This window comes from Notolepis coatsorum (genome assembly GCF_963971535.1).
Source record: "Notolepis coatsorum genome assembly, chromosome: 2".
Classification (NCBI taxonomy): Eukaryota; Metazoa; Chordata; class Actinopteri; order Aulopiformes; family Paralepididae; genus Notolepis; species Notolepis coatsorum.
In genome coordinates, this window is record NC_140166.1 from 138,512,324 (window position 1) to 138,525,706 (window position 13,383).

Consider the following 13,383-nt stretch of genomic DNA (forward strand, 5'->3'; position numbering starts at 1 on the left):
GAGGAGAGGAGAGGAGAGGATATATATCCACAGCCCAAATGGAATGAGACCAATAGTCGACTAACGGCAAATTTTGGCCAATCCTAGTCGACCATCCAAATCCTTAGTCGGGGACAGCCCTAATACACACACACACGTTACACATATTATCCAATATACTGTAACTTCTAACATTGTATTAATATATATATATATATTATATAGCCTAAATGAAAGTGTAATGTGACAGATCTGGCTTGTTCCTCTTTGTCCACCTACAGTACTCCTATATGGACACAAGGGGGCGGAAACAGCCTTTTTGATTATTATTATGATCGAAGCTGAGCTCACTTCACTCTCAGTTCAACTGATTCAGAACACGTGCGGGTAATGGACAGAGGTGTGTGTGAATGATTATGTAGGTATGTAATATATATTATATATATTTGTTCTTCTAGAAGATTAGTTATTTATTTATTTATTTTACATACACCATGAATAATTTTATATATATATATATATATATATATATATATATATATATATATATATATATATATATATATATATATTTTTTTATATTGTCTTTATGGTTGGGAGGAAGGGCATTCCTGTTTTTTTTGTTTTTGTTTTTTTGTTTTTTAGATTAGATGCTGATCTGAGACTAGTTTTAGGAATACAATATATATATATATATATATATACAGTATATATATATATATATATATATACAGTATATATAATATATATAAATATATATAATGTATATATGGTCAATTGATCTGAGCTGTCTGATCCTTGCCCAGTACTCCTACTCTTGAAAGATACACAAGCCCAAAACATCCTGGAAGAGATTCAACACTGTCTGACGGAGAGGATGGAATGTCAGAGGTCAGACCGAGAGGTCAGAGAGGTCAGACAGAGAGGTCAGACATAGAGGTCAGACAGAGAGGTCAGAGAGAGAGGTCAGATGTTAGCCTACTGTACCTGCTTGGCGCTGCGTTCAAACACCACAAACTGCTGGCACTGGTCCAGCCTCCTCTTCCTCATCGTCCAGAAGTGAAGCACCCTGTTCTCCCTCTGAAGCAGCTCGTTCAAGATGTCTGCGGGGAACACAGGAGAGAGAGAGACCATGCAGCTCAATCACAACATATAACACATGTTTCCCCTACAGTTCCTGTTCATTTAAATGTGTGTAACTGTAACAATGGGTAAAAAAAAACATATATATATATATGAATGAATGAAAGAATGAATGAAGTGTATTGCTCTGAACAGGGTAAATCTGAATTTTGCTATGATGCCCCTCTAGCTCATGGAATAAACTCCAACAGCTCTGAGATTCTCCCCTCTGTTGCAGAGTTTAAAACCTTGATCTCCAACCTTTGTCAATCATTTGCCTTTACCTTTTTTGCTTAACTCTGTATGTTTTGCTTAACTCTGTATGTTTTGCTTAACTCTGTATGTTTTGCTTAACTCTGTATGTTTTGCTTAACTCTGTATGTTTTGCTTAACTCTGCATGTACACTCGACGTGACTGTAAATGAGGGAAACCTCAGCTGCCTTTTCGACTTTAAATAAAGGTTTGAAAAAGTGCTTGATACTTACTCTTGACCTGCGTCTCCGGCGCCTTGACATGGGACAGCATCCCGGGCATGTTGACGCTGTTTCTGTGGAGGTACTTGAGGAAGACATCTGCGTTGCGCCTGGCCAGCGTGCAGGCCTGTCAATCAACACAAGAACACACCTTAACCAGCGTGCAGGCCTGTCAATCAACACAAGAACACACCTTAACGCCTGTCAATCAACACAAGTACACACCTTAACCAGCATGCAGGCCTGTCAATCAACACAAGAACACACCTTAACCCTGGCTTCAGTAGAGCGATCATTCTCTAAACTGAAGCTGATCAAAACCCAGCTCAGAAACTGATGTGGGGAAAAAGGCACTCTGATCTTATGCTGCTTTCAATTGAGAGGGATATCCCAATTGATCATAATGAGGTCATTGACATATATAAACAGAGGACCAAAAGACGAATTCTGCTATGACTCATCCCACCCACCATCTCCCTTCCATTGCAGCAATGGAGAGCCAGCACATACAAATCTGTCCATGAAAATAACCAACATATTTTCATTAGAGGTGATAGAGGAGAGGACAGAGGATGGCAGGAGGGAGGAGTCAGGTGGTACAATATAGTAAGTTTAATGGAGATAATGGGGAAGATAGGGAGGGGGAGGAAGAGAAAGAGAGGGAGAGAAGGAGAGGACAGGAGGAGAGGACAGTATGAGAGAAGGAGAGTAAAGGACAGGAGGAGAGAAGGAGAAGAGAGGACAGGAGGAGAGAAGGAGTGGACAGGAGAGAAGGGGAGTACAGGAGGAGAGAAGGGGAGTATAGGAGAAGAGAAGGGGAGTACAGGAGGAGAGTATAGGGAGTATAGGAGGAGAGAAAGGGAGGAGAGGACAGGAGGAGAAAATGAGAGGAGAGGGGGAGTACAGGAGGAGAGGACATGAGGAGAGAAGGGGAGGAGAGAGAAAGGAAGAAGCTCAACGGCACTCGAATTAACTTTAACTGTTAAACTGTTTTATGAAATAAAAATGTTAAAGGTGTATTGTTCCCTGTGTGTTTTTATCATAGAGGTGTGGTTATACTATTAATCTGGATCGTCTATGTTATTCTAATGTTGATCTTAATCAAGGATGAAGACTATTTCATCATACATGACGCATCATAGCTTTTTGCTTACTGATGGGGTCCCATGTTGTGCAGTAGGTGCCCTTTTTTATTTTCGCCCCTGCCCTTCAAACAGCCTGAGTCCGCCACTGCTGTCAACCAACACAAGAACACACCTTAACGCCTGTCAACCAACACGAGAACACACCTTAACGCCTGTCAACCAACACGAGAACACACCTTAACGCCTGTCAACCAACACGAGAACACACCTTAACGCCTGTCAACCAACACAAGAACACACCTTAACGCCTGTCAACCAACACAAGAACACACCTTAACGCCTGTCAACCAACACGAGAACACACCTTAACGCCTGTCAATCAACACAAGAACACACCTTAACGCCTGTCAACCAACACAAGAACACACCTTAACGCCTGTCAACCAACACGAGAACACACCTTAACGCCTGTCAACCAACACAAGAACACACCTTAACGCCTGTCAACCAACACGAGAACACACCTCAACGCCTGTCAACCAACACGAGAACACACCTCAACGCCTGTCAACCAACACAAGAACACACCTCAACGCCTGTCAACCAACACAAGAACACACCTTAACGCCTGTCAACCAACACGAGAACACACCTTAACGCCTGTCAACCAACACAAGAACACACCTCAACGCCTGTCAACCAACACGAGAACACACCTTAACGCCTGTCAACCAACACGAGAACACACCTTAACGCCTGTCAACCAACACGAGAACACACCTTAACGCCTGTCAACCAACACAAGAACACACCTTAACGCCTGTCAACCAACACAAGAACACACCTTAACGCCTGTCAACCAACACGAGAACACACCTTAACGCCTGTCAATCAACACGAGAACACACCTCAACGCCTGTCAACCAACACAAGAACACACCTTAACGCCTGTCAACCAACACAAGAACACACCTCAACGCCTGTCAACCAACACGAGAACACACCTTAACGCCTGTCAACCAACACGAGAACACACCTCAACGCCTGTCAACCAACACGAGAACACACCTTAACGCCTGTCAACCAACACGAGAACACACCTTAACGCCTGTCAACCAACACGAGAACACACCTCAACGCCTGTCAACCAACACAAGAACACACGTTTAAAGAACTCGGTGTCATGAGTTGCAGTCGGTTCCCCGCACTGAGAATTGAACACAGCGCCTCCTCCAGGTGATCTTTCAGTGTTTCCGCTTCTCACGCCTTCCCCCACGGGAGTCCAGGAGCCGTCAAAACTTCACCCTGAGCCTCCCGAGGGGATCCGCCATCGACGCCGAGGCTTTTGTCTTCGCTCCTGACACTCGTAAATGTACGGAATTACCACTGATGTAGTAACTGGTTGAAAAGCACGTCCCCCGAGGACAGATTCAGATCCTGTTACCTGCTCCGCCAGGTTCACGCATGTCTTTTCAGACAGGGTTTTCTCAGGTGGTTTTGTGACAGGTGTGTTGATGGAGCAGAACAGGTTATGAGGAGTCACTGCTCACCGTCCTGGGAACGTCTGCAGGCGTTACTTAATAGGGGAGGGGGAGGATTTCTACAGCGATAAATTGCGATATTTTGCGTGCCGATATTATAGCGATACAGTGATGCTACAGTGATAAGTATCAATATAAAGACATTCTAAAAATAATAATTGTAATTATTGCATGACAATCCCATTTTACATTTGATTGGAATGAGGTGAACAGACTGAAATATATTCCAATATATATATATATATATATATATATATATATATATATATATATATATATATATATATATATATATATATATATATATATATATATATATATATATATATATATATATATATATATATATATATATATATATATATATATATATATATATTAAGGCTGTCAAAGTTAATGCGGTATTAACGCGTTATCGCCTGATTCTATTAACGGCAAAAAAAAATTTACTCGTGATTAAATCTTTTTATATCTTTTTTTTTCTTTTTTTTTTGCTAGACTTCACTCAGGTGTATTATTGATGCTCTCATTTATACTATGTTTGTTTCTGAAGTGTGTGTGTGTGTGTGTGTGTGTGTGTGTGTGTGTGTGTGTGTGTGTGTGTGTGTGTGTGTGTGTGTGTGTGTGTGTGTGTGTGTGTGTGTGTGTGTGTGTGTGTGTGTGTGTGTGTGTGTGTGTGTGTGTGTGTGTGTGTGTGTGTGTGTGTGAGATATATATAGAGAGATAGGGGGGTGAGAGAGATGAGGAAGGGGCAAGAGAGAAAGAGAGCTGGGAGAGTGTGTGTGTGAGAGAGGGGGGGTGTGTGATTACTCAGCCCTTGTGTGGGTGAATGTAACAAGTTCCTAACGTTTTCTTTCCCCTATTATTTCATGCACACTTTATTCATTGTTTTAAATTATTATTATCTTTTAAATTATTTTGTGCATCACTCTGTTTTGAATTTTATGCAAATTTGCAATGCATGAGGGTCATCCTTTTGTGTTAAATGGCTGCATAAAGCAAGCATTTGTTGACTCTCATGTTGATAAGAGTATTAAAACTTGGAACATGAAAAAGATGCGTTTAAGGTAGATTTTTTTTTTAAATGCGATTAATTTGTGATTAATCGTGAGTTAACTATGGACAATCATGCGATTAATCACGATTAAATATTTTAATCGATTGACAGCACTAATAAGTTTTACCTCATGGACATGACTGGGGGTTCTGTCTCCCAGGCGGTTCTGAGGTCTGGGACCTCTCCTGCGTCCCGCCTGTCGGTGGGCTAGCAGGGGTGTGTAGGTGTGTGCCACGGGGTGATGTTTCACACGTGGTCCCGCCTGTACTGTGCGTTTTTAGGGGTCTCTGGTTCCCTCTTTTTCGCACTTTGGTGGAGTTGACTGCCTCCCCCCCTTCGTTAGGATGGGCGGGTGGACGGGACTCCCCTCCCCCCTGGTAGTAGGGCTTGCGGGCCCTCAGGGGGTACACTTGTCGGGCCACGCGTCTGCTCTGCCCCATATCTCATTATGGCTAGAGCGAGACGCGATTGGCCAGTATGATAATATAACGAAAGGTTATCCTATAACCTAGTTATATGAATACTGGCTGAGTGTCTCGCTCTTAGCGCCCTGAGGTCCCTTGGTTGGGTTTTCAGTGTTGGACACTTTTTCTGAGGAAGGTAGAGTGTGACCATGTCCGGCGTCATGTAGTAGGACACGGGGGCGTGGCCTGGTCACGTGCATGAGAGTGCAATTGTTTGTTCATGAGCACAGTAGGTGCTAGGAGATAAGAGTTATCTCATAATGGAAGGAGCGAGACGCTCTGCCAGTATTCATATAACTAGGTTATAGGATAACCTTTCGTTTTGCAAATAAGGGAACATAGAAAGAATATTTCAAAGCAGTCAAAAAAGCAATATTTCGATTTTTACCTATTTCTAAAAATGCGAGACATTTTCGCGATTTCTGAGCAATGTTATCTGCCGTCACAAGTCGGGTTTGACCACGCAGAGTAACATATACATATATTGCAATATCCTGGTATTACAATATCGTGACTCTAGTCTAGTATCGTGATAATCATATCGTGGGGCCTCTACATACCTGCATATAACCCTTGTTACATATCTGTAGATACTATATCTATATCTGTGCATATCCCTTACCTACTCTTACGAGTCACGCCGCTGGTCAGTATGATTGGTCACATGACCTGGGGCTGGCCAGTATTGTGGCTTCTGACATCTCATCGACCTCCTCTACGTGGGCTTAAGAAGTGAAGCGTTCCACTGAGAGGAAGCGTCTTGCTCACCTTGAGGAACGCCTCTTTCTGCTCCAGGTGCTTGCTGATCATGGGGGTGACGTGGTCCGCCTCGCTGTTGGGACCCAGCTTGTCGGCTCCGCCGCACCAGTCCTCCTCTCTCTTGTACTCCTGCTCCAGACTCTCCAGAACACTGCACACCTGCAAGACAACCGGGCTTAGAACACCAGGTACCAGCAGAACCACAGAGCATGCACTGTATACACGCTCCTTCTCAGTCACTCTGTCCTCTCAACACATCTATTCTCTAGCCTCTGTTGATTCCTTTAAGTCCAGGTTCAAAACATCTATTCTCGGGGCGGCTGGGTAATGCAGCGGACTAAGCGCTCGCCTACCACAGCAGAGACTCTGGGATCGAATCCAGCTGTCAGCGGTACCTCCGGCTTGGTCAGTCGTCCCTACTAACACAATTGGCCGTGTTAGCGGGTGGGAAGCCGGTGGGGTATGTATCCTGGTTGTTGTAAACAGCGACTCCTACTGGTCAGTCGAGGCGCTTGTTCAGCAGGGAAAGGATCTGGGGGAGATAGTGTGATCCTCCCATGCGTTACACTCCCCCGGTAAGAGTCCTCGCTGTCAGGTGAAAAGAAGAGGCTGGCTGACTCCACATGTATCGGAGGAAGACATGTGGTAGTCTTCACCCTCCCCAGACCGACAGTAGGGGGCAAAAGCAACAACCAGGAAGGGAATTGGCATAACAACTAAATTGGGATGGGAGAAAAATTCGGAAAAAAATGTTTGAAAAAAAAATAAAAAAAACATCTATTCTCTAGCCTCTGTTGATTCCTTTAAGGCCAGGCTAAAAACATCTATTCTCTAGCCTCTGTTGATTCCTTTAAGTCCAGGTTCAAAACATCTATTCTCTAGCCTCTGTTGATTCCTTTAAGTCTAGGCTCAACAAATCTATTCTCTAGCCTCTGATGATTCCTTTAAGTCCAGGCTAAAAAACTCTATTCTCTAGCCTCTGTTGATTCCTTTAAGGCCAGGCTAAAAAACTCTATTCTCTAGCCTCTGTTGATTCCTTTAAGTCCAGGTTCAAAACATCTATTCTCTAGCCTCTGTTGATTCCTTTAAGTCCAGGCTCAACAAATCTATTCTCTAGCCTCTGTTGATTCCTTTAAGTCCAGGTTCAAAACATCTATTCTCTAGCCTCTGTTGATTCCTTTAAGTCCAGGCTCAAAACCTCTATTCTCTAGCCTCTGTTGATTCCTTTAAGTCCAGGTTCAAAACATCTATTCTCTAGCCTCTGTTGATTCCTTTACATCCAGGTTCAAAACATCTATTCTCTAGCCTCTGTTGATTCCTTTACATCCAGGTTCAAAACATCTATTTTCTAGCCTCTGTTGATTCCTTTAAGTCCAGGCTCAAAACACTATTTTATTCTCTAGCCTCTGTTGATTCCTTTAAGTCCAGGCTCAAAACACTATTTTATTCTCTAGCCTCTGTTGATTCCTTTAAGTCCAGGTTCAAAACATCTATTCTCTAGCCTCTGTTGATTCCTTTACATCCAGGTTCAAAACATCTATTCTCTAGCCTCTGTTGATTCCTTTAAGTCCAGGCTCAAAACACTATTTTATTCTCTAGCCTCTGTTGATTCCTTTAGGTCAAGGCTCAAAACACACTTATGATCTGTGAGGATTCGGAGTTCAGGAGGGGTGTAGGATTCAATCGCAGGACAAGGTGGAGTGAGAGAGACGAGGCAACGAGTCGATGTTCCGATAATAATACGTTTACTGAGCACAGCCAAACAGGCACACGTTTACAGGGGAAAACAAAGGTAGGCAGAACAGCACGGGGAAGTACTGACAACAGGAGATACAAACAGCACGGAAGGGTACTGACGGTGTAACCTAACAACAAACAATGACGCGGCACTGGAAGACAGGGGCGGCATGAATATATACAGGACTAATTACAATTGACAAGGAACAGCTGGGGGCTGACAGGCAGGACACATGAATACAAGGGAAGGAGACTAGACACTGAACTAACAGGCAGGAATAAACATAGTAACATAACAACACGGGGACTAAGGACTAGGACTAGACAGGAACATGAATACACACAGGGAACAAGAACATAGGCAGCCAGGCAGGGAGTAAACATTGTGATAGAATGCAAATACATGAGGACAACAACAGATTGTCCAGAACGGCGTAGTACCGCCGATGAGCATACGATGGTGCCAGGGGATAAATGTCCAAAAAGTTCAGATCCTGACATGATGAGCCTATGTGAGCTCTTTCTATTTGTATTTTTATTTTGTATTCCTTGTGATTTTTTGTTTGTTTGTAATTGTGCTTTATAAATACACTTGACTTGACTTGACACAGCTAAGACATGTTGAAACCTGGCACACACAGACACACACACACACAGAGACACACACAGACACACACAGAGACACACAGATACACACACAGACACACACACACACACACACACACACACACACACAGAGACACACACAGAGACACACACACAGAGACACACACACAGACACACACAGACATACAGACACACACACACACAGACACACACAGACACACACACACACACACACACACACACATATACACACATACAGACACACAGACACACACACATACACACACACACAGAGACACATACACACACACACACACACACACAGATACACAGATACACAGATACACACACACACAGACACACACACACACAGACAGACAGACACACACATACACACACACACACACAGACACACGCACATACACACACACAGACCTGTTCTGAGGTCTTGTAGAAGGCCACAGAGGCGTTGACTAGCTTCAGTCGGTCTTCCATCTTCAGCATCAGCTGCTGCCAGTGGTCGGCCACCTTCCAGGACACAGACACACAGGTTTATTTACAAAGAAGAAGAAGAAGAAGAAGAAGAAGAAGAAGAAGAAGAAGAAGAAGAAGAAGAAGAAGAAGAAGAAGAAGAAGAAGAAGAAGAAGAAGAAGAAGAAGAAGAAGAAGAAGTATCTGATTAGAAGCAGCTTTCTACACTCTGAGGCTACAGAATGTATCTGATTAGAAGCAGCTTTCTACACTCTGAGGCTACAGAATGTATCTGATTAGAAGCAGCTTTCTACACTCTGAGGCTACAGAATGTATCTGATTAGAAGCAGCTTTCTACACTCTGAGGCTACAGCATGTATCAGATTAGAAGCAGCTTTCTACACTCTGAGGCTACAGAATGTATCTGATTAGAAGCAGCTTTCTATACTCTGAGGCTACATAATGTATCAGATTAGAAGCAGCTTTCTACACTCTGAGGCTACATAATGTATCAGATTAGAAGCAGCTTTCTACACTCTGAGGCTACATAATGTATCAGATTAGAAGCAGCTCTCCCGAGGCTACAGAATGTATCAGATTAGAAGCATCTCTCCAGAGGCTACAGAATGTATCAGATTAGAAGCATCTCTCCCGAGGCTACAGCATATATCTGATTAAAAGCAGTTTTCTACACTCTGTGGCTACAGAATGTATCAGATTAGAAGCAGCTCTCCTGAGCTACAGAATGTATCTGATTAGAAGCAGCTTTCTACACTCTGAGGCTACAGAATGTATCTGATTAGAAGCAGCTTTCTACACTCTGAGGCTACAGAATGTATCAGATTAGAAGCAGCTTTCTACACTCTGAGGCTACAGAATGTATCTGATTAGACGCAGCTCTACTGAGCTACATAATGTATCAGATTAGAAGCAGCTCTCCCGAGGCTACAGAATGTATCAGATTAGAAGCATCTCTCCAGAGGCTACAGAATGTATCAGATTAGAAGCATCTCTCCCGAGGCTACAGAATGTATCAGATTAGAAGCAGCTCTCCCGAGGCTACAGAATGTATCAGATTAGAAGCATCTCTCCCGAGGCTACAGAATGTATCAGATTAGAAGCAGTTCTCCTGAGGTAGGGCTGGGCGATATGGCCTAAAAATGAAATCTCAGATTTTCTGATTTATGATTTTAATCGATTTTTTTCTCTTAAAAAATATAAAACCAATATGCATTTCCCTATTGGGATTGAAGTGCAAACCTAACTTTCACCAATCTTCACTTAAAAAAAATATTATAATAATAATAATGTATATATAAAAGGTTACTCTTGATCAAACAAAGATGAATGTCCCTATTGGGATTAATAGTGCAATAACTTGCTTTTTCACCAAACTTCACTTAAAACAAATAAAAGGTGCCTCTTGATCATCAAACAAGAATTAATTTCCCTATTGTGATTAATAAAGTGCAATAAAGTGCAATCTAACTTTCACCAAACATCACTTTTTGTAAAATAAAAGGTGATGTTTTTTAAATTTTTTTAATGAAAAAAAACATAATTTTGATAAAATCTAATACAATTTTTGTAATCGTCCTAAATCATGAATTCGAATTAATGGATACAATTGATTAATCGCCCAGCCCTGTCTTGAGGCTACAGAACGTATCAGATTAGAAGCAGAGTCTACACACCGCACGCTGCTCCCAAGACGCATTATTTATTAACGCCAAGTAAACACGTACATCTGGGTGTTAATAAACAAAACCTTCTGGGAGTATGTACTTCTATCTGAACTCCGCCTCGTCTTCTGTATTCAGTCTCGTCAACGGTCCCAGATGTTTCTTTTTACTTTTCATTATCATATCTTTATAATCAGAGTTAATTATATTGTTTACACTGTCTATTGTTCTCATATTGTTTATATGCAGATCTGATTCTAATTATATGGTGCCCAATAGAGACGCGTAGGTACGTCTACCTGAGAACATGGATCATAATTTTGTTGAACATAATTCGAGAAAATCCCATACAGGTTTATTTTTTATATGCTTTATAAAGTGTATCTTTCAAAACACACACACAGTTGAGTTTTTTTTTTGTGGAGGACATCTTCAGTTTTGCAGGATTTTTGGAGAAAGCATGGCACTTGAGACAAAACACACTATATCCTATATAATTGTATATGAATTCCTCTTGTTTCTTTGTTTACATACATTGCTTACAGCTTGTGTTATATTACGTTTTATTGTATTTTCTTTTTTTGTGTGGCCATCTTGGTCTATATATGTCATAATGTCAATGTCATAATTTGTCAAGTAATTTGTCAAGTATACTATTATATACTTATTGTTTATGTGTCTTGTAAGCCCATATGTATGTAAGACACGGAAATAAAAAACATCAAATCAAATCACACAGAAACACATACACACAAACACACGTACACGTACACACACACACAACATTGTACTATACCTTCTCTGCACAGTCTCGGATCATATCCATGTCATAGTGGTTGGCCTGGAGTAAGGCTTCAGCTTTCTGCTGGACCTGCAGAGCGCTCTGGTGGGTCTTCTGTACGAGGAGGAGGAGAACCGGGAGGAGACAGAGAGGAAAACCGGGAGGAGACATAGAGGAGGACAGAGAGGAGGACAGAGAGGAGACAGAGATGATACAGAGATGAGACAGAGATGAGACAGAGAGGAGAGAGAGAGGAGGACAGGGGGGAGACAGAGATGAGACAGGGATGATACAGAGATGAGACAGAGATGAGACAGAGAGGAGACAGAGTGGAGACAGAGAGGAGACAGAGTTGAGACAGAGAGGATGACAGAGAGGAGGACATGGATGAGGACAGATAGGATACAGAGAGGATGACAGAGATGAGACCGAGTGGAGACAGAGAGGAGACCGAGAGGAGACATATAGGAGACAGAGAGGAGACAGAGTGGAGACAGAGAGGATACCGAGAGGAGACAGAGATGAGGACAGAGAGGGGGACAGGGAGGAGGACATGGAGGATGACAGAGATGAGACAGAGAGGAGTACAGATAGGATACAGAGAGGAGGACAGATACGAGACATAGAGGAGACCGATAGTAGGACAGAGATGAGACAGATATGAGGACATCGAGGAGACAGATATGATACAGAGATGAGGACAGGGATAAGACAGAGATGAGACATAGAGGATACAGAGAGGAGGACAGATATGAGACATAGAGGAGGACAGAGAGGAGGACAGATACGAGACAGAGAGGAGGACAGCGAGGATACAGAGAGGAGACAGAGAGGAGACAGAGGAGAACCGGGGGGATACAGAGAGGAGGACAGGGAGGAGACATAGAGGAGACAGAAAGGAGACAGATAGGAGACAGAGAGGAGACAGGGATGATACAGAGATGAGACAGATAGGAGACATAGATGAGACAGATAGGAGACAAAGACGAGACATGGTGGATACAGAGAGGAGGACAGATATGAGACAGAGAGGCGACAGAGAGGATACATACAGGATGACATAGAGGACACAGATAGGAGACATAGTGGAGACAGAGATGAGACAGAGATGAGACCGAGATGAGACAGAGATGAGACAGAGAGGAGACAGGGAGGAGACAGAGAGGAGACAGGGAGGAGACAGAGAGGAGACAGGGATGATACCGATATGAGACAGGGATGAGACAGAGAGGAGACAAAGAGGGGACATATATGAGGACAGAGAGGAGGACAGATATGATACAGATATGATACAGAGATGAGGACAAAGAGGAGACATATAAGAGACATACAGGAGGACAGATAGGACACATAGATGAGACAGAGAGGAGACAGAGAAGAGACACATAGGAGACAGAGAGGAGACAGAGAGGACATGTATGAGACAGAGATGATACAGAGATGAGACATGGATGATACATAGAGGAGGACATAGAGAAGACAGAGAGGATACAGAGATGATGACAGCGATGAGACAGAGATGAGGACATAAATGAGACAGAGATAAGGACATATATGAGACATAGATGAGACAGATGTGAAACATAGAGGATACAGAGAGGAGACAGAGGGGACATAGATGAGAC

General features: G+C 42.8%; 1 protein-coding gene across 1 annotated transcript in view; it reads right to left on the reverse strand.

Annotated features, from left to right (window-relative positions):
• triob (trio Rho guanine nucleotide exchange factor b) overlaps window positions 1-13,383 on the reverse strand; it is a gene marked incomplete at both ends in the record, with an annotated part of 438,511 nt that overhangs the window by 142,498 nt on the left and 282,630 nt on the right. Inside the window, 5 exon segments of the mRNA XM_084308322.1 lie at window positions 967-1,082; window positions 1,588-1,702; window positions 6,491-6,632; window positions 9,252-9,352; window positions 11,774-11,872. Coding sequence (XP_084164448.1) covers window positions 967-1,082; window positions 1,588-1,702; window positions 6,491-6,632; window positions 9,252-9,352; window positions 11,774-11,872 — 573 coding nt within the window.